The sequence below is a fragment of the Syngnathus floridae genome, chromosome 9 (assembly GCF_059516105.1).
Source record: "Syngnathus floridae isolate MCC-2025c chromosome 9, RoL_Sflo_1.0, whole genome shotgun sequence".
In the NCBI taxonomy this organism is placed as follows: Eukaryota; Metazoa; Chordata; class Actinopteri; order Syngnathiformes; family Syngnathidae; genus Syngnathus; species Syngnathus floridae.
The window spans coordinates 2,880,080-2,901,949 of NC_142421.1; the positions used below are offsets into that span (position 1 = coordinate 2,880,080).

The 21,870-nt window shown below is 46.4% G+C and overlaps 1 protein-coding gene across 4 annotated transcripts in view; it reads left to right on the plus strand.

The window, feature by feature from the left end:
• ehbp1 (EH domain binding protein 1) overlaps nt 1-21,870 on the plus strand; it is a 61,381-nt gene that overhangs the window by 3,048 nt on the left and 36,463 nt on the right. For 2 of the 4 annotated variants that reach the window (XM_088384852.1, XM_088384854.1), the window contains exons 3-11: nt 583-640; nt 852-947; nt 1,212-1,265; nt 11,580-11,761; nt 12,532-12,671; nt 13,153-13,275; nt 14,143-14,283; nt 14,438-14,690; nt 15,310-15,544. In XM_088384852.1, the coding sequence (XP_088240978.1) occupies nt 583-640; nt 852-947; nt 1,212-1,265; nt 11,580-11,761; nt 12,532-12,671; nt 13,153-13,275; nt 14,143-14,283; nt 14,438-14,690; nt 15,310-15,544 (1,282 nt within the window). The remainder of the gene's footprint in view (nt 1-582; nt 641-851; nt 948-1,211; nt 1,266-11,579; nt 11,762-12,531; nt 12,672-13,152; nt 13,276-14,142; nt 14,284-14,437; nt 14,691-15,309; nt 15,545-21,870) is intronic. The other 2 variants (XM_088384853.1, XM_088384856.1) reach the window with 1 other exon arrangement.

Consider the following 21,870-nt stretch of genomic DNA (forward strand, 5'->3'; position numbering starts at 1 on the left):
GGAAAATGAACGTTGCTTTTTGCCGTTGCTTAAATTAACCCATAAAAGCTGTTTGCCATGATGCAAATATGTCATTAGTATACCAGGCACACCCATTTTTTTATGCCCTTAAAATATGTTTTTAAAATGGCCGGCATTGAAGTGGTGACTGAGCAATGTCTTTTCATTGTGACGCTGACCTGTAATGAACTCGTTTACAAGTCAACTACTACTTCCTTCCTTCCGCTTTGCGGGAAGATCTGGGCAGCCACAACATCCCCACCAGGCCTTAATGTTACTTCATACTCGTTTTATGGTCATGCTGAATCATAATGGAGCAAGTATTAAGTGTTTCGCCATTCCTGCATGTATCAGCAAGTGTATGTACACAATGGCAGCCTCTCATCATTTATTTATGCAAGGAGCGATGTGTGTGTGTGTTTGAAACTTGCCCATGATCATCAATCATACAAACTTCAAGAAGGTTTTTTCAATTTTTTAGAACTCCACACGTTTGGATTTCTGTGTGAAAGAGGCTAATTACTGTGTCTCGTTTTTTTTTATTTCCCCCCCCACTCAACTTTATCCTGTTATGTGTTTTAGGCAACCAGACAAACTGGTGGTGGTTTGGACACGTAGGAGTCGACGGAAATCCTCCAAGGTTTGTACTTATTATTTTATTATTGCATTATTTTGCACAAACATAACCCATTGAATTTTGCTTCTGTCCGCTAGAGGGCGTGCCAACATAGCGGGTTGTCACGGACTGCTTAAGATTCAGGACAATCATGTCACGTTTTTCCCTGTAATGATGTTTCTTTGTTTGTCCACGCCTGTAAATAAATGCTGATTGTGTTTATCCTGGCTTGCAGGCTCACAGCTGGCAACCGGGCATCAAAAATCCCTACCGAGGTGTGGTGGTGTGGCCCGTACCGGAGAATATTGAAATCACAGTCACTCTCTTTAAGGTATTTTTTTGTTTTTGTTTACTTTGGGGTCTCACTCACAATGTAGTACATGCATTACTCTCTGCTGCTTGGCAATTTGCTTGTGAGTAATGAGGCAATATAAACAAGCACTCACATGTGTTCAATAATTCAGCAAGGGATAAATAAATAAAAAATGTTGTTAGCACAGGCTTAGCCCACTCTTGTATTTTAACTGTAGTATTTTTGGGTAAATGTATTTTTTTGTGTTTAATGCTAATGTAACAGTGCTCTGTGCAATTGCAGGATCCACACGCTGAGGAATTTGAAGACAAAGAATGGACGTTTGTCATTGAAAACGTGAGTCATCTTTTATGTATATATATTAGCTGAGGTCGATTATTATGTCATGTCTACCCTATTTATTCTTGAATCATGTGGATGGTTTGAAAGGTAAGTCTTGTTTGCTACATACATGCAGAGTCTGCCACCGTGTGGTCACAAAGTGGTACTTCACATTAGTTCCTGATGTAAGCTTTGACATATAAATGAAATGACGCTAATGTAACTAGTTATGTAGCTACAACGGCCAATATTATTTTGTTAGGAAGGATAATTATTTATCATTATAATCATAGCAAATATTTAATATTGTTGAATATTTGTAAGTCATTTTTTTCAAACGAACTGTGTCCAGTGTATGAAAAATGCGTCTGAATTCTTTGATAGCCCTCATCCAGACATGTTTCCAAGAATTTCAGCGGCAGATGAGGAATGCTAGGTGAACTGGCGCTTTGACCCCCCCCCCCCCCCCCCCCCCCCCCGTCACTTTCTTTGTGCACATCAAACAGACAAGCTAAGAAAGTGCTTAGGGGGGTTAAGGCGGGGGTCTTCTCGTGTTTGATAGAAGGCCGACATGACAAGCAGGTCAGCCGCCGTTCTGCGGTCAGAGCGTGGGAGACCCGTAAGAGTACGAGCGCAAAGGGAGGGCGGCGTGACTTCTTTTGGGCTGGTCTCTGCATACCTGACTAATGATCACTCTCATGACAGCTCCAAAATTGGTCGCGCACCTTCATCGTGATGGAATGCTGCCCGATAGACACATTTTCCTCGTCCCACTTGCTTTTTGAGAACTTAATATGGCCAAAGAAAGTGTAAAGCTTTCATGCTACTTCTGCCAAGGAGGTTTTGTCCGTTTAATTTGTTCACGTGTATGTCAGATCATCGTTTCCCATTTGAATGGAACGGAAATGCCATTAAACCGTTTCAACTCCCCCCAAAAAGTAAAATAAAATTTTACATGATCAGAAAAATAGCACGTTAAAACAAAGTAGCAGCACGTGTACCTTATCAAGATAACTGACATAAGATAAGATAATAATAAGACCCAATTAAAAGGATGCAGAAATGAGTGCTATTTACAATTTGTCCACCAGGGTGTAGTCTACCCTAATTAGTCTAAAATGTGGGCTGCTTTCAGCAGCCATTCTCATCACTTGGACTGGGTTTTTTGTTCACTTACCTTTTACATGCTAAAAATACAGTCATACACATGTTCTGTGTATTTTTAATTTTTATTTTCTATCCGTTTGGCTAACAGTCGGGCATCCGTACGCAGTGCCGTTTGAGAATCTAGATACACGCGAATGAATACGGCGGCGGCAGGAGAGCCGAGCTCTCCTCAACCCTTCATCAGACGACATAGGAGAAAAGCGAAGAATACGCCATTGTGCCCCAACGCCGGAGATGATGAAATTCAAGATCCCCACGCTCCGTCTTCTTCTTAATCTGGCGGTGGGGGAGGCCCAACCTTGCGCGAGGCTAATCCCTCCCCGTTGAATTATCGGCAGCGGCTAAGATTGTATTTTGTCATTGAAAACGGCAGTGTCAAACACTGCCTTTTTTTTTCTCCCCCCCCCCCCTTGCCTATTTGTTCATCTTCCAAGGCCAATCGCATAATCAAGCGAGGGCGAGCTGTAGGACGACAAGTCAGAGAGGTGGCGGCCCGTTTAAGTGGCAGCGCGGCAGTATCTCTAAATTGCACGCTACCCTTGCCTTTCACCCCATTTCAAATAGGTGCACATTATCAAAAAAAAAGGTGGGCAAATTGCGAGGCCACAAAGATTGGACGGCTCTATTTGAAGGCATTGTGCTGATGGACATGTTCAGGCATCTGCATATCAACCAGGATAAAAAAAAAAAAAAAAAAGAGATCGCAATCTAACTTCACTTTGCGGATGGGGATTTACGCAGCATATATTGAACCTTAAGAGGTGAATATACAAGGAGACACTTTCTTCTCCTCGCCCGCCCTGAGTCATACAAACGTCGTTGAAATGACGTTGAGAGACAAATGGCGACAAAGCACTACTTTTGTATCACGAATCGCGTGGTGTCTTGTAGTAGTATTGAATTCTGCTTGGTTTATTGGCAAAAGCACGTTAAGGAGCGTTTTCTGTCCGCTTCTACGTTCCATCCCTCTCCCCCATCCATCCGTCCATTTGGCGTCTTGCTTTCGACTCCATTCAAGCCATTTTCCAATCACACGGTCGCACACTGTTGGTGCCCGCTTGGTAACAAGTAAACACCCCATCTGCAAGCCATCCCCATACCTACGCACACACACACGGGCCTCGCATTGTATCCCCTCTCCTCCGTGCCAGGGGGAGCACATTACGTAGGCCAGTGGCTTGTGAGCGCCGAGCGAGCCTCTGGGAGTGGAAAACACAATTATTTCAGCCCTCCGCTATTCACGCAAAGGTGACAAAAGCTGGTATGAAGTATGAAATCCCAAAAGTTTTCTCCTTTTTGCGCCGCGCTCCACAAATTGGGATTAATTTGCACTCGAGTGCCTCGTGCGCGCACAGTCTCCAAAGTTTTCACCTATTTCTTATTTTTCCCCCATTTCTTAAGTAGCTTGGGAGGCTCAAAAGGCCTAATTTATTTATTTGGTTGTCCCCCCCCACCCCCCCCCCCTCCCTTGCACTTGTGTGCTCAGTTTAAATAATACATGTGCTGTAGTTCAAAGCATGTAAATAATTGTGTGTGTGTGTGTGTGTGCTTTGAAAATTAATTTAATTAATCACCCTGAGGAGAGGCAACAGATGCTGCTGATTACCCCCCTCCTGGCGGACCCTCCCCATGCAGCCCCCCACACACACACACAATTTTGTCACACAACATTCAAGTCTGTTTTTGGGCATCTCATTGGCTATCATGAGGATTGTGTGTTGGGGTTTGTGTGTGTGTGTGTTGGGGGGTGGCTACGTGGGTTGTAGTCGATGGTGGCTGCAGAGGCCGGGTGGTCCCTCCTGTCGCCCTAATAGGCTTACCGCACCCCTAATCCACACCGCACCACCTCCATCACATGGCCAGTCTGCTGACTGGTCGGGCCACCACGAGGTGTGTGTGTGTGTCGCTAGCTGTGTGTCTTCACATGTTGTGTTCCTGCATCGCTTTGTTATTTCGTCTGCATTGTTGTGTACATCTTAGTAGACATCTCCCTTTCCCGAAAAAAACAAACAAGTGGTAGGTGTACCTGTTGTGAACTCAGTTGCTAACCAAAACAGCAGCACAAGCAGAGGCACATAAACAGGCTTAAAAAAATAAAACACGCTTCCCTGTTAACATAAAGAAACATTTTATAAAATGGTAGTCCATTAATAAACATTATTTTCCAGTTTAAACGAGCCTGGTTTGAATCTGCCGCTAACAAAAGCGCGCTGTGAGCATGTTCATTGTTTTTGGCGGTCATTACGTTGTTGCTTTCTACTTTTTGTGCGTTTTTTTTGGAGTGTACCTGCCCGTCCCGCCGGTCCAGGTTGTGACCTCGACTTTCATCTTCTTAGTCTGAGGCTCCCGGAGCCCGCTGCGCTTCAACTCCCGGCCAACACGGCGGCAGATGTCACTCGACACACACGGACTAACCCGCGCACACAACACACTCTTTGATTTGTCTAATAAACACGGCGTTTCTCTTTCGTTTACACACATTAGTTCTCATTCACGATCCGAGCTTGAGCACAAATGGCATGAATCTTAATCAATAAAAGTATCCCATAGCAGCGATGCCACTATAAGCAGCTCCATCGTTGAAGTCGTATTTCCGTGACCAAAATTTGTAAGGCAACTCAAACAGTTCTTGATATAGTTTTTTAAATTAATCAGAGAATTTTATTCTGCCAGTTAGCGGAATCGGCATGGAACGAAAAAAAAAGTCCATATTAATTTTGACCTTTGACTTTTGAATGTGTCGTAAGTTAACACAGTCGCTGAAGTTCAAGCCCTCAAGCTTACGAGCGTGTATGTTGTGTGTCTGGACCGCTATCGGTCATCTGTCTCCTCGTGTCTGTTTTCGTCGACGTCGACTTCTTTCTGGCGCCCGGTGTTGCGTCATGTCCAATCAGGCGGCGAGCGGACGACGGCAGCCGTGTAGTTATTATCACAACTTTTATTTATTTTACCTCTGCGCGGCACGTCTTAAGATGGCTGCCTGTGATGCAGACAAGGCCATGTCGCCCGTAAAACATCGCAGCTGGCAAATCCCCATGTTTATCCACAAGCTTGACCCGCTTGGCTGGCGCACGGGCGGTGACGGTTGCGACAAAAGAAGCAGAACAGATGCTTTAGTTGTTTGGAATGCGCATGTGCCCATTATCTGCTCGAGTGCCTGATTGGCGCCAAGATTGTCATTACAGCAAAAAAAAAAAAAAAACTCACACGGATGAGTTAATTAATTTTTATGAAAGATAACATTATGTGCCCTTTTTTGGGTGGCGTTACAGTTTTTTTTTTTTAGGATTTGGCGATGGTTTCATTTTTGTATGAGTCTAGTCGCACCGTTGGATCCCTCCCTCTTGAGAACTCGCAGCCACCGGGAGACAGAGGCGATTGTTCTGCCGAGTGGCAATGAATGGGGTCTTGTGACGTGCTCCGATGCCAGCGCTAAGCCGGCCACTGACAGTCGGCTTGCCCACCCCCCCTTTAAAAAAAAAAAAAAAAAAAAAACACGCACCGTCTCTGTTGAGAATAGAAATCGGTACACCCAGAGGTGACCGGGTCAGGAATTTGAGGTGAGTGGCGCTCGAAGGCCTTTGGGTGTCGAGGAGTTGGGGGGGCGGGGGGGCATGGCGAAGGAAGGGCACATTCCAGTTGTAAAAGAAATGCTTGTATTAGGTGTGCCACGATACAATACAAACGACATACTAGTTAAGAACCCTAAAGAAAACATTCAAGAGATCGAAATAATATAAGCAGTAGCTAAATGTGGCTAACATTTGCATCCACGTCAGTTCAGAGACGCCAATTTGTAAATCTAGCGCCGAGACGGTTGAAACTTGTATGTACCTCAAGCATGTTAAGCTTTTGTCTGTACATAAACAAAACTGCCGGAGCCCTTTTGTTATTTTGGAACAGAAAAAAAGTCGAAGAAGAACCCTGTACACACAAACACACACACACACTGAGGCGCTCCGGCTCCTTATCCAATCCCTCGGCTAATTCCCCCTCAGTGGAAGGTGTTCATTGTTTCTCTTTCATTCTAATCTCTGCCTCTCCTTTTCTTAAAATCCATATTAGATTCTCTTTGACTGGGCCACAATCGGAGTCAGTGGAGCAGAGCGTGGCCCCCGCTAATGCTCTTTGTCTCCGCAGATTTGTCACTTAGCATGGAGAGTACACCTTTGTCACAGAGCAGGGCCGCCCGAGAGGCCGACTCTCACTCGGGGCAATTGTTTCTTGTCGCAGGCCATCTCCAAACCACCCGATTCCCTCCCCGCACATACGCACGCTTTACACAAATCAGCTTTACTCTGGATTAGGGCCCTATCATAGCGGCCGCCTCATCTCAAAAACGCTTTAAACAAACACACCCTCAAAGTGAGAAGCTAGTGGATATGAAGAGGCTTATGGCAGCTTTACCAGGAAGTTATCATTAGACAATTAGAGGAAGCCTGTTTTTCCATTCAATTCCTGTCGACGCGACTGAAGGCCCAATCATTTTGATAAGTGCTACTGTTTTGGTTAGCAACATCACTTTCAGCCATCGTTTGTGGAAATATGGCACACCAATGATTGGTAAATCTGCAGGCTTGGTATCTGAGTTTCTGCTTGGCGCAGGGGAAATAATCAATCCCAGATGCAGGAGGGTGTTAGCTTACTGGCTATATATACCGCGTGTTTGTGCGCGCGATAATGTTATTGGCGTTTTGTGCCTTGATAATGGCAAAAGATGGCCAAATGGCGGGAAAATGATGAGCAGGCACTTCACAGAACGGGGATGAACTCCCAGCTATAATCCCGTCGACCTTTCTCTCCCGTCCGTCCCCTCCCCGGTTTGCCACATCTCCCACATCCCTCATCTTTTTCTCCTTTCCCCTCCCCTTGATATCCACCTCTCTGTCTTTTAGCCTTCTCTCCTTCCCCATTTCCTGACCACTCATTCTCTCCCAAAGCCCCCCCCCCCCCCCCCCCCCCCCCCTACAATGCACCCCGCACTCTCCACCCGGCAGAAGTGCCGAGCCAGGGCTTTTTGCCGGCTGGCAATTTATTTTCCCATTAGCCCCCCGTCTGAAGTGCGCGCTCCGGGTCTGAACGTGTGTTGGGGGGCACACCGGGGGCCACCCAAAAAGAAAGACCCGGAGAGCGGGAGAGAGGAGGCCACTCTGGACACGCCGATAAGACGAGGCAGGGCTGTGACGTTCAGAGATGACGGGGGGGGGGACAGCAGATAGCAACTCTGTAAGCATTTTTTTTTTTTTTGCAGTCTTAAAATATGATGTAGTCATTTTTTTTAACAAACATATCAGATAATTGCAAGTTAGGTTGACTCACTCAACTGTTACAAAAATACACCAAATAATGACTCAAAATAGCCCCTGCAAAGTTTTTCCCGGTGCGAAAAGCATTCGCCGATTGTCGCCATTCGGTCAATTAGCGCATGGTGTTGATAGCGACGCTCAAACTATCGGGCATTGGCTGCCGCACGAAACAAGTCGGTGTCATGTCGTTCGGTGTTTAGAGAGACAAGGACGTGCGAGAGCTCAGTGTCACTCATGTTTGGACTGTTCACCCCACCTCACACACCCCCCAAAAAACACAGCGGCTGTAATCTGCTGTTTTTAAAGGAAGCCTAATCCTGCTCTTGTGGAGACTAATCGCTCCTCCCGTGTGTCGTCCTCTCACCTTTCCTTCCGTGTTTGTTTTTGATTCTCACCTTTCTGTTGACTGCCAGGGAATGATTTAGAGGGTTTTTATTATCGGGGGGGGTGAATTCAGAAGTCAGTTTCGAAATTTCTCAAAAAGGCCTCAAAATTGAGGATCTTCTTGAGGCCAAGGCTCCTTCATCCCTCCTCGCTGGCTTAAATACCAGACCATTGTTATCGTAATTTACGCATGGCTTTTTGTGGCCATTGTTGCCTTTTAATACACCCGCAGTTTACCCCCCCTGAAATCCTTGCATATAATAATGGCGGATATAAATCGGCTTTAATCTGTGTGTATATGGTCTATAGTTGGGCATTCATAGGTGCTATGTAAAGCTGGCGAGTTATCAGGGGAGTCGCAGAGGAATCACTCCATTGTGCCTTCGTTCAAAGAGAGATATGAGTACGTCGGACGTCTCTATTTCCAATAACTGCGACCTTGAAGGGGGGAGCGCAATGGCACAGTGGCCCCCCCTGTCCCAACACGCCACCACCATCACCAACACAAGCGTTTCCAATCTGCTGACTGCTGACTCCAGCCACAGGCAGCTGATGTGGAGCGTTGGGATGTGCGGGCTAATCGGCGCTCCCTCGGGGGTTATCCCGAAGGCCAAATTGAGTTTATTGTTTGTTCTATCAAAATGGCCGTGAATGCAAATGAAAGAGATGTCACGCCGTCGTTATGTCTCGGTGGACCTTTCAAGTCGCTTTTTAAGTTTCGGATGGGGCCTTTAATCCGAGTCCACCTTGACATTTTTATTTAAACAGAACATACATTTTAAAAGAGCGTAAACTCCTTTCCAGACCAAATGCGGTGACCTCAGTTTGTCCTTTTGCCAGTCGGCTCCCCCGCTCAGGATTGTTTTTGTTTCCGCAGCGGCGTCGAGGCTTAAGTCCGATAATCATCACCTAGATGCGATTCATCACTTCCGGACAACGTTGCGGGCCGGCGTATCGCTTCGCCATCGTCTTCCTCAGCGATCTGCTCGGCTGCGAAGCACTTTTAACAAAACAAAAGTGTTTTGGGGAATCGTCTCCGATGGGAGTAGACAGACGGGGGCCATGTTTGCTCATATTAGAAACAAATTGACTTTTGACTGTGTGTTAAAAAACCATTAGATGATTGGTGCTCACAAAGAAGCTAGCTCCTGTTTAGCACTCAGTCTAATTAATCCACGGCTCCACTCACAAAGGGATCCGCTGCCCCCTCCTTTTCTACCCCCGCCCGTCCCATTGGCATTTTAGGGCAGAGGGGGTTCAGCGGGACCTCCTGGGCACCCCCGCCGCCCTGACCCCTGCCCCCCCACCAGGGGAGCATCTGTGGATCGATCCAGGGCCAGCTGGCATAAACCAGTCAGTCTTGCCTCCCCTTTTTCGCCAAGATGAAAATGAAAGAACTCATTGATTAAGAGGGGGGGGGGGAATTAGTTCAGGTTATTTTCATATATCCATGTATTTTCAGAAGCTTTCACGGATTTTCACCGAGGAACTTCTTTTCTCACTGTTCTTTTGTACTGCATTTACAATGAGATTCCACCAGGGGGCAGCATACAGCCACCACCCTTCCCTAATGTCATCCTTTCATCTGGCTCCACACTACAAGTATTAATAATTATTAGTGATCCTCCGAAAGCATATTGATAGTCTTATCCTCTGTCATAAAGGAAACTTCCGCATTGTTTCCTTTCTTTCATCTTGCGTATTGCAACTCTAATCCCACCCCTTCACCTTTTTTTAAAAATATTTTGATTGACAAGCAGCATCCAGAGGAGAAGGAGGCCATTTCCATTGTTTTTACGCTTTGGTGCAAATCTCCCAAAATGTTTGTCATTCATTTTTCTGCCTCATTTGCATATCCGTAAGTATTTCCCATTAGAGCCCCTCACTCCCTCGCTCTACTCGTCGCCATTGTCATCTTTAGCAAATCCCCCTTCGTCTTAAGTGTTTGCCGCATTTAGCAAATTCATTCATAAAGTATCTACACGCGCTATTAGCTTAGTATAATAGCTTGGGTGTAATCTGCGGAGAGATAAGAGTTTCCCCCCCCCTCCTCTCCCCTCCCTCTCAGCCCTCATGTTCATCTCCCGACGGGATGTTCTTTGGACACGTCGCAATGTCTCGAGCGACAAAGCTCAAATGTCAGCGTCAAAATGTCAAGTGGCCGATTTTCTTCTGTACTTTTTTCTATATTTCATTATTTTCCGCCGCAGGTGGGAAATGGAAGGCATGTGGGTGGAGATGAAAAGATAGGTGGGAGATGAACCAACTTAAAATTGAAGGGGAATAGTTATTGCTAATCTGGGCTACTGATCGAAGCGCTAGGAATCGATTGTTAAAGCGGCGATATAATGTGGAACTTACTTTTAATTGCTTTTGTACAATTTTATCCTTGCGAGGGTATAAAACATTATGCAGACCACCTGGGCGGTCCTGCATGGCCGAAATGCCGCCAGACCTGAAAGCTTTCCATCACATGATCACTTACAGGGAGGCGACTTTTCTTTATGTTCTCCAAAGTTTTTTTTCTTTCAATGTCTGGAAGTTCCAAAACGGCCCTTCCTTGAGAGAGGACTTTTTTTTTTTACATAATCCTTTTGAGTGAGCGGGAAGTCTGAGAGCGTCGATCCCTGCCAAATTCAATGGCAGGGGGGGAAAAAAAAAGAAGAATGCGCCTCTTTACTATGTTAAACAGATCTGGCCCAAGATGTAATGCTTTCTTCCTCAGATCACGATAAAGCCCTTTGGCTGCTTGCTAACAATCTGCCATCTAAACATTCATTCATTGTATTGAACTAAGTGTTTTGCTTAGTTCCTACGTTGCCATTTATTGCAGTCCGCCAACTTTACAGGTGACAGTTCGGCCGATATATATCAAACACAATCGAGTGTATAAACAAATCATATTGACATACAAAAGTTAGACAACTTAATGCTAACCCGCAAAGCTAATGAAACTAGCTTCGATGTGGCAGTAGTTCTAAACGTTATATTTGAAAGACATCCCATAATATTATGCACCACACAATTCCTGTCTTTTGTCGCTTTTCACCAGCATAACCAGCATCTTTACCACGGAATCCCTCACTCTTTACGTATGCATGTGTGTGAATAAATCCCCCGAGGACCTTGGCGATAAGGCGCCAGATTGAGTTTTCTTCACAGAGCGAGATCTTGCCGAGATTTGCGTGCGTGAAGACGTCTGGGAAAATGTTACAGGATGCTATCATGGCATTATCGAACCCCCCGCGTCTGTGTATATGTATATGGGCTCTCCAATTCATGTCGCGCCGAAGCACCGCTTTTGCTTTGTTTGTGCTTTGAGCTGACGACAGGCTTCATTCACAGCGAAAACAAGATGGCGGTTGTTGCCGTTTGACTCAATACATTGGTGTCATCAAATTATCTAACTAGGAGGTATCAATTCACTCAACCGGACCATTTTTTTTTTTTTTCCATCTCGTTCCTTGTCCAGGAGTCCCCGTCTGGCCGACGCAAGGCCCTGGCCACCAGCAGCATCAACATGAAGCAGTACGCCAGCGCCATGCCCACGCAGACGGACGTCAAGCTCAAGTTCAAGCCGCTTTCCAAGAAGGTCGTGTCGGCCACGCTGCAGTTCTCCCTCTCCTGCATCTTCCTGCGGGAGGGCAAAGCCACGTGAGTCAAATAAGATGAAATGAAAATAAATTTAAATGAATGAATGAAATTTTCTAGCTGTTCTTTTTACGTTCTTTTTCAGTCGCGCTCAGCCTGGCTTTTCTTCTTCACTCTTTCATAGCGATCTTTTTATCCGAGCAACTTTAATTTTCGGACTCTCTCTCACTCTCGTTTGTGCATCCTAATTTGATAACTTCCATTAAAAGGCACACACTCGAGCACATTGGCGGGGGCCTTTGTTGTGTTGCGGACGGCGGGTCGATGGCGCGTAACCCTTGTTAACCCTTCGGGGAATGATGTCGACCACACACAAACAAACTCCATCACGGCGCTTCAAATGAAGCCCCGGCGCCCGGGAAGCGGCAAACACAAAGAACACAGACACACAAGAGAGCGAGAGAAGATTATGACGGCGCGTTGGAGGGCGACGGCGTGAAATAATGTGCGGCGGGGGAGCGAGGACATGAAGGCCAAGATGAGACAAAAGGTTTGCATGAGAAGTTAGGAAGTGACAGAGGTGGAGGCGGCCTTACATTTAATCCTTTGAAACGGACGCCGTCTTCCCGTCGCATGAAAATTCAACACTGCTGTATTTCCATTTATTCATCGCTATGCATAATCTCGCCTTTCCCCCCCCCCCCCCACATGTTAATCTCTCAAGGTTATGTATAGCCTTGTGTGTGTTTTTTTTTTTTTTAAACGTATTTCAGGCATGATATGCATTTTGCATTGATGTGACCCCCCCTCTCCCTCCTCCTCCTCCAATCCAGCGACGAGGACATGCAAAGCCTGGCCAGCCTGATGAGCATGAAGCAGGCCGACATCGGCAACCTGGATGACTTCGAGGAGGAGAACGAGGAGGACGAGGAGAACCGGGTCAACCAGGAAGAGAAGGCGGCCAAGATCACAGGTAGCCACTGGCCGCAGAATGTTTCTCGTATGACCAACATGTGGCTCAAGTTGTCAGTCTATCGGAAAGAGTAACGGAGATCTCCCTCACCGCCAACCTTTTCCTCCCTCCATATTTACAGAAGTGTATGAAATAGAATGTCTTCACACTTGAATTTAAATTCACGCGGCGTGTACAAGCATGTTGTGGTGTGATGTATGTCCTCTCCTCCCTCCTGCTTAGTCTAATCTAACGTTTCTCCCTCCTCCTGTTCAGCTTCACGCTTTCTCTCGGCGCTCTTTTGTCTCATCCGTATGTGTGCGCGTCGAGCGCCTACAGCCACGCTTCGCTTAGCGTGCGTCTCGCTAAGCAAAAAAAAAAAAAAAAATCCCTCCAACTTGTACCTACAAGCTCCCCCGAAGATGCGCACGTTTTGGGGCGGGACCCCGTGGCGCTCCCTGCAACGGCGTCTTCTTCATCCTTGTGACCCTGTGGTCTGCAGAGATAGTAAACCAGCTGAACGCCCTCAGCTGCTTACATGGCTACGACGACGACGTCGACTATGGCATCGGCGTTCCTAAGCGAGCGCACATGGCGGCCGCTAAGCCTGTCGCTTCCTCGCAAGGTCTAAATTTCTTCCCAACTTTCACCCAAATCGTCTTGTCTGGTTTTGTGAAACCCCCCCTGATTTATTTATGTGGTACATCATTATTTCTTTGACTTTTCTGTTTCTTCCATGTAGCGTTTTGACTTTGGTGTTGTCAGTGGATTTTCTTTCGTTTTTGTTATCGACTGCAGTTGGTAGTGAACCAAAGCAAGAAAGTTGTGTCCAGTCTTTAAAAGTATGAAGGCTCACCATTCTTTCAATTATGACCATTTTGGCTCCCATATCCTTCTAAAATAGACAACACATAGACTGGCTAACGATTAGCCAATATTAGCCAACAGGCCTAACTTTTTTTTTTAAAGCCACACACACCTCAAAAGACCAAAACTAAAAAAAGCAAGTTGTTGTATACGTGATGCTCGCGTGACTCCACACATACTTCTCCGTCTAAATTGGGTGACAAATACTTCTTATCAGCAAAGTCCACTTCACATAGCGACGCCGCAAATAGCCAAAAGACACGCCGCGCTTTGGAAACGGGTCTCGGCATCTCCCTTTCAGCGCCCCTTTACTAGCGCCTGGTCTCCATGCAAATGAGCCACAGCGGCGAAGGCGATAAAGTGGTCAAGTGTCAGCTCCTTCGGCCCGCGTCTCCGTAGCAACTCCACGCAGCTCGTCTCCCACAGTAACCCACCCACTAATTGCACCAATGTTCCCAGAAAGAAGCTCAGTCAAGTTTAGCTGGTGCTTACTTGTGGTTCACTCCCAAGTGCGGCACGTTGTTATTCTACATGTAAAAAAAAATAACTCATTTTCACGCCACATGGCTCATCGTCCCGCTTTTTCCAACTCGTTTTGATTGACTTTTTCTTCTCACCACCAAAGAGCTGATCAACAAGCTGAACTTCCTGGAAGACGTGGACCGCGAGACGCACCCGGCAATGCTCGCTAACCCTTTTGACGATCCCGATGATCACCTGCCCGAAGCCAACCACCTCAATCCGTTCGGCGATCCCGACGAGGACGGTATGCGATCCAGTTGTTTACGGTTTGAGCATTCGTATTGCGTAATTTACCAGTGGCCCAACTTGAGTTTGACTTTTTCGAAGTCAACCAACTTTGAGCCCAGACTATAATCACAAAGGCGTAAACAATAAACGAGGCCATGTTTGTCAAACAGAACCTCCCGAGCAGCCGTCTGCTTCACGGGCCAACGAATCCTCCTATATCTCTAATCCGTTCGACGAACCCACGGAGGAGCCCCGCGACGCAACGTCGGGGAACCCTTTCGAAGAGCCGGAGCGAGACGAAGTCAGCTCTCAGTCCGAGCCGGAGCCCCCGAAGGCTCGTCCCAGGAAAGGGGCGCGACCGGTCGACATGAACAAGTACTTGTACGCCCACGTTGGACAAAACGACGAGGAGGAGCTCGATGAGTAAGTTCTCGGATTGTTTTGAGTTGTTCAGTTCTGGTCCATGCGGCCTTGACAGACTCGTGGTTGAGCGATGCTGTCAAAACGCTTGATTGGCACGACTGTCTGAGGTCATCCTCGGCAAAATGGAAAGTTCACGGGAGCAGTATCGTGTTTTGACTGGAGCTCCTTCAGCCGCGTATGTTGCTCCGCAGGCTTTTTCTTTGCTTTGGCTTCTTCTGTCACTGCGACCGCTCTGGGCTCGCCTTTGAATCGAGCCTATCCAATTCTCCTGTTTATTTAGCGCCGCTTTGTTGCATGCTGAGTGAGGATCTCGGGGGGCTTTCACTGCCACAAGCGTGCCGCTATATTGATAACATTCTGTGGTATGCGTGTGTCCCGTCTGTCAGTAGCACATCTTGAGAAGCCAGGATATGAGCTGGCCCGAATGCACCCGATTTTTCTATGAGCTCACCTGTCTTGTTCATTTGTGTTGCAACCAATGCAGACAAATATTTGATGGATCAAACACTTTTCATCTATTGAAGAAGACACATTATGCTTTAAAACGGTTCACATGTGGCATGATTTTTGTCAAAATACACCTTTACACATTCTTAACGTCTTTCAAATTTCCAACCAGGTCCAACCCGTTCTACGAACCAAGCCCCACGCAGAGCCCGGCTCCCCTGGACGCGGGCAGCAGCCAGAAGAAGAGAGCTCCCACACCACCAAGCTCGTCGGGCCCCGGCCTCCATCCCGCCACGCTTGCGCCTGAGATCTGTTCCCGCCAGGACGGGGAGAAAAAAACCTTGCCGGTTGGGCCAAGCCCCGTGGCGTCGGTCAAAGGGAGAGAAATGGCCTCCTCGTCCCCCAAGGTAAACAGTTAACTGTATTTTTGTTTTATACAATACACGCTGAGGCACTCCGAATAACCAAATGACACCTTTAAAAAAAATATATATATATATATACGTATATATATTTTTTTATATGATACTTATTATATTATATTTAATTAAATAATTCATTTTTAAATGCAGTGGTCCTGACATTAGCTCCCGGCCTACACACACACACATGCACTGAGCGAACTCATTGCGTGTTTGTGTATTGGAATTGGGGGGGAGGTCCTGATCCATGATTTATTTATTTATTTATTGAAATTAGGCAAATGCTGGCTGGCTCTAATTAAATGGATGATGGTCACACACACACACACTCACGGCAGGAGTCGGACCACTGGTGGGGAATGATTGGCTGGGGTTGGGGTGAGGTGGGGCATGGGTTCACTCTGCATATGTGTGCGTGTTTGTGTGTGCGGGCATGCGCATGTGTGTGTAAGGGGTTGAATGGGCCTATGTGGAGGCTTAAACACAGAGGGCTTAACTACAGCAGAGCGATCACAAGGGGGTGTTGACCCCCTACGCGCACTCACTCACACGTGCGATGGTACAGTTACTTATATATACACACACATACGTACACACACACTGGCACGCACGCACACAAGCGCTAAGCACCCCACCACCACTTTGCACCTGGCTAGCTGACTGTTTTAGTGGCTGTCCATGTAATTATGGCACAGTGCCTTTATCACCCAGCCGCACTTGCCTGTGACTGTGGGTGGGGGCTGAGCCACTTTAATTACCCGAAGCCAGTGGCCTGTGGTGGGCCACACTTGGCCAAGAGATGCCCCTGCCTCTAGAGGGAGGGATGAAGGCAGATGGGAATGCACAGGATGGATTGCGGGAGATTTGGAAAGGTTAGTTACAGGAGAAAGGTGCATTTTTAGTCGATGTTTTTCTCCCCCCACCGGGTGGCGCTGTCATTTGGAGTGAACTATTAGTTTCCGTCCACAATGTCGGACCATGATTCTCTTGTCGTTGTTGTATAACTACTAACATTTGGTCTGCAATGGCAGGAAAGTACGCTTTGAACCTGTAAAATTCAAGCCGTGTTCATAAATGTCCGACTCAAAGCAAAAGATGAGCAGGGTGGGGATGGTTGGAGATGGAGGGATGTCTTTAAGACGGTGAAAAGAGAGCGAGAGGGTGTTCAGACGGGCCAGTGTGAATGGGTTTCTATTTCTTATTCTCGCTCGACACTCACAAACACGTCTCAGCCATGTGTTGGCGGCGAGATGACCTTTTTGAATGTATGAAGTCAGAGGGGATTAAGAGGAGACATTCTCGCTATGAGAGGCCCGAAACGAAGGCGACACATCGCAATGCGGACGTGGACGGCGTGCAGATGTGGGGGCTCTTGAATACACACTCTTTTGCACTTTTTTCCTTCCTTTTTTTTTTTCCCCCCCAGTCAGGGACACCCGTCACGTGTTCCCCAACCCACCTAGCCACCGCTAAAGTCTGGTTGGTCACCTCTTCCTTTTATCTCCTGCGATAGCTTTGGTGGTGCACACGCCCTTTATTTATTCGTATTTGTTTGCACCAACCGTTCTCATGGCGGTCCGGCGTGCAGGGCCGAGATAAACGCGAGCCGCGAGACGGTCAGGTCTAATCTGGCAATGGGTATGAGAAAGGGGGAAAAAAAATAGATTCTCCAATTGAAAGGCAGGGGTGATGCATTTACAACTCGTCCCGAGGAAATATATCGTGTGATTGCGTGAATGAAATCATTTCGGAGGCAAAAAGGTCTTGAACGTATCGTTGCTGTCTGATACCGGCCGATAATGGCAACTTCAAACGACATAGGCCAAATTCCTCTTCATTCTGTTTTATAAAAGAAAAGTAATCAGTAATGAAACATTGTCATAGGCGATGGGATGTTCCATATCATTGCATCGGACGCTCCCACTTCACGGGCAGCTTGTGAAGAATCGCCGACATATGGCGTGCGCCCACTTCCTCGGTGCACAGCTATTACGCTTACAGATGGGATTCGCCGTGATGATTTCACAAAATGTATTTATTTGAACAAGTTGTTTGCGTGGGGCCATGAAATTGATTTTTGCAAGGCAGCAATTCTATTCCGTTTCTTTAGCAACATAAATTAGCTCGGTATCATCAATAATAGACTCGCCAAAAAAAGTCTTGTCAAGTTTCCCCATCTTTGAGTTTGAAGGAAGTATTTGTCGGATTAATTCAAATGCACATTGAGAGTTCCTGTCGGGCGGGTTGTGATCTCTGTCTGGTCCGATTCAGTCCATCTCTTTTCCTTGGAGCTGATCCCCCCAAAACTCCCCCCTCCCACACCCTTCTCCTCCTTCCCAGGAATTCAGTGATCTCTTCCTCAGTCTTCTCCATCTCTATTCCGTAGTCAAAGCACTCTACACTTAGCTGCGCCGATCTTAAGATTTTCATCCCGTTTCCGCTTGACCAACTTTTTATTTGCCACATTTTCATATAAGGAAAAAGTTTGGAGCTTATATCTGCGGGCTAAAAAGTTTGGGCAAATACGTTCAAGTTCATATTAAAAGTACAAAAAGAATAAAGCCTCTTCCGTTTTGCGTAGCTGACATTGAGCGGCGGTAGAACTTTTTAAGTTTATGAAAATGAGCATATACTGTCGTTGTTAAAGTCGTGGATTTTATTTTTCTGCAAATCTTAGGACCCCCATTTTACATTCTTCTGCCAAGGTGAAATATTTGATTGTTGTCTATGGTTGAAGGGTTTCTCTGATTCGTCTTTTAATAAAAGGGGTGAAATTAAATGCTTTTTGTTCCTGTGTCTCGATGGGGGGGGCGACGAGGGCACAGGCCGAAGCCCTCTTTACGGCCCCCCCGCTACCTCCAAATTGAAATTAGAATAAATTAACATGATTTAATTGAGTTCGCGCTAGGCTGCGATATTTCTTAATTAGCTTCCGCTAGGCCAAGCGGCAAGCGAGGACCGCCGAGCATCGGCGAGGTGGGCGCGACGAATGAGAGATGTTTGCCGAGGACAAAGGAGGAGCCCGGGAGACAAGGACAGTCGTCACTTGTCTTGCCGTGTCTGCCCTTGGTAAGACCTTTTTTTTTTTTCGCGTTTTTTTTCCCATCTTTTCCAATAAGTTTGACTTGCCATTTGAACAAATGTACAACTTATTACAAGTATCCCTATACCGCATGCTAACGGCTAAAGCTAACTGGAATGTACAGCAGCGAGTCGCTACCCGACTCTTCCGTTCCCCCTATAAGCTGTGTAATATTAGCAGAATAATCCTCCACTGGTGTAAAAGGCTCCCTCTACCTATGCGGACCCCTCCCCACTAGCGTTTATTTGCGGCCTCTGAGTGGTCTGACATTGGATCTTGTGGGAGAGGAGGTTTCCTCCCAGGGTCAGATCACTGAGCTTCCTGTGTGTCCTTCCATGCCGGAGGGCAGCACTGTCATCGCGTCAGGCTCAAGGCCCACCGGACAATATCGGCCACTCACCTGTCGTCAGTCACGTTAACATTGATTTTGTCAAATAGCGGCCTTCCCGCTAATTGCTGCTGTTCCCCAATTAGTCCTTAATTGATCACCTTGCCTTTATGGGTGCTTCAATCGAGAAGTGGATAATTGAGCTTAGGGTGGTAAAGTTCCATCCACAGGTTGCAAATGAGAGACTGGAAGAGTCACAGAAAGGCAAGGTAATGGATGTCATTGATCAAATAAATGCTCGTTGTGAATTTGGACAATCAGCTAAATTGTGCAAAAAAAAACTTATGTGATTATAAAAGCAGCGGCTTTGGGAACTTTGGTAGAGTGACACGCATTAATACGATTAGGCTATTGAAATTCCTGAAATAGAAAATAACCTTTTTTGTTGGCTTTTCAGGTTCCGATCGCTTCTCAATTTTTCACATGCTCGCCTTGGAAGGCAGCCACCTCTGTGTGTGTTGTGACTTTTTTCTTTTTATCCAGTTACTGTAATGCAGGTATCATTTTTTTTCCCTTCGCTGCCTCCTTCTCCTTTGCCGGGTTGCACGTCGGGTTCACAAGTTAAGCACCGCGCAAGAGCTCACTCTCAATATCCGCGTCGACGGCTGTAGAAAAAAAAAAAAAAAAAAAAAATAGGGCCTTCCGCAAAGCGCCTCTTGTAATCTGCCTGGGGTAAGTCCTCTTTAGTTTTATCTGCCAGGGATTACCTCACAAGCTGCAAGCGGGACCGGCGTACAGAGAAAACGATGAAGATGGAACCAAATGAAAACAAATCGCTATGTAATCTCCGCCAGGGAGCGAGCGGGCGGGCGGGCGGGCGAGCCAGCCAGAGAGAGCGACTGGCTTTGGTCTTGAAGGGAAGTTTCCCGTGCCACTCATTTAAAGAGGGAATTTACTAATCCCTCCATGATTGATGTCTGCTATGAGAGGCTCTGTAGCAGACTAATAGGGCTTATGAGGATGGCCACAAAGTCCTTTGTGTGTGTTTGAGAATGAAGCAAACCTGCGTTGCTCCGTCCAGCGGGGTTTGAATGACACGGAGAAGGGGTAACATTATCTTAATCTGGATTTAACTCTGCCCAGTCCTCCAGGTGTGTGGGTCTAAGGACCCCCTGGTTTTAGATAAGTCTCAAAAACTCTTCAGACCCCCAAAATGGTCCAAGGCCGACCTCCCTTTGCACAGTGACTCCCAGTTAATCATGAAAACCGAGTTATCACCTTTGAAGTGTTTTTACATTTTTGGTCCAATGATTAAAATAATAACCGATTGTTCGAAACGATTATCGTGTGCATTAAGAGCGTCTTTCCTTGATGTCGCAGCCTTTCCGACATCCGCGACGTTACCCTCTCCCCCTCACGCGCTACATTTTTAATTCAATTAATGCAAAGCAACATTTAAAAGGAACCTTAGAAGTACCTCATGAATTGGCTTCCATCTTACTTAAATGTGCACTCTTGCGTGTGAAGAGAAACGATAAGACTCTCTAATTGCCTTTTTAGAGTAATAATAAAAAAAAAGGCCTCCCTTTTGTCAATTACGATATTCAGACAGTGTCGTCGGAAGTACCGAGTGGTGCCTTTTAAGGCCATCCCCCGCTTTTTGTTTGGATTTGAGCTTCCTCGCACACGTTTATTCGCTATGTGGAAAAAGAAAATCACGACACGAATGAATAAGAATTCATTTTGTCTAAAGTTTTAGCCGTAGTCAACAAATGTTTGTAAATGTGTGAGTGTGCGTGTGTGTGTATATTCTGATCAGTAGTCAAAGAGTTGACTTTGTAATTATGTTCATTATAATTGGCCACACTATCGGACTCTCTCATCGTTGTGAAGCCCACTCCACACTGGACAATGGTCGCCCTGTGTGTGTGTGGGTGTGTGTGGGTGTGGAGGGTTTACTTACACATGCACACACACACACACTTGAGCGTGTCTTAACCTCCTTAATGAGTTTTGCCCACCCGCGCTCCGATTAATTGATAAACGTCAGCCTTATCGGCGTGGCCGATCTGCGAATCCATCCCACGTCTCGATTTGTTTGTTAAAGATGTCCGTTAAAGGAGATTAATGGCGCTGTATAGATTTATGACAGATCACAGCAAAGCTTCTTTAAGGATGCAGAGAAGAACTTAGATACTTTTTTCCGGTGTGTGTGTGTGACATTGTGGTTGAAAAATAAGTCTGGTAAGATTTGAGTCAGATCATTTGTTAATACTTTTTATTTTTTAAAAAAAGTAATTTTTTTTATTTTAAAAAATGAAATTAAATAATCCAAAAAATGAATTTGACATGCGAATAAATTGAGTTACGCACGCACATTCGCCGAGCGCCCTTCCTCATTCCGAGCGTCACGCGATATTACCTTTTGTATGTTAATATGCGTGTTATTTTTCACGCTACATCCCCCCCCCCCCTCCTGTTCCTGTCCCGCTATTGTTCCATCCACTCCACATCTCCATTTACATAATTGAACTTTTGATTAGACTCCGTCGTTTGAAACGAGAGGCGCGGTAAGATGATGCCGGCCGATTCTCCTTCTTCTGCTGGCTTTGTTTTTCTAACGAGAAGAGCAGAGCGAGCCCCATTTAGACAAACGTAGCATTTCGAGATTACAATTATGTCATGGATGATATCTCCCAAGTTGTCTCCATGTTTGCCGCATGTCCTAGATTGACACGTTCATGTATGTAGAGTTAGCGCGCGTCTCGTGTTGCCGTAGGCTCCCCGTTTGAGCGGATTACAAGTTTTAAAGAGTCGCAGATTCGACACCTCCTCAAATCTGTCACACTGCTTTCAAGCAAGCGAGATTGGGAAGACACACAGTAGCAGTGGCGGCAGGCA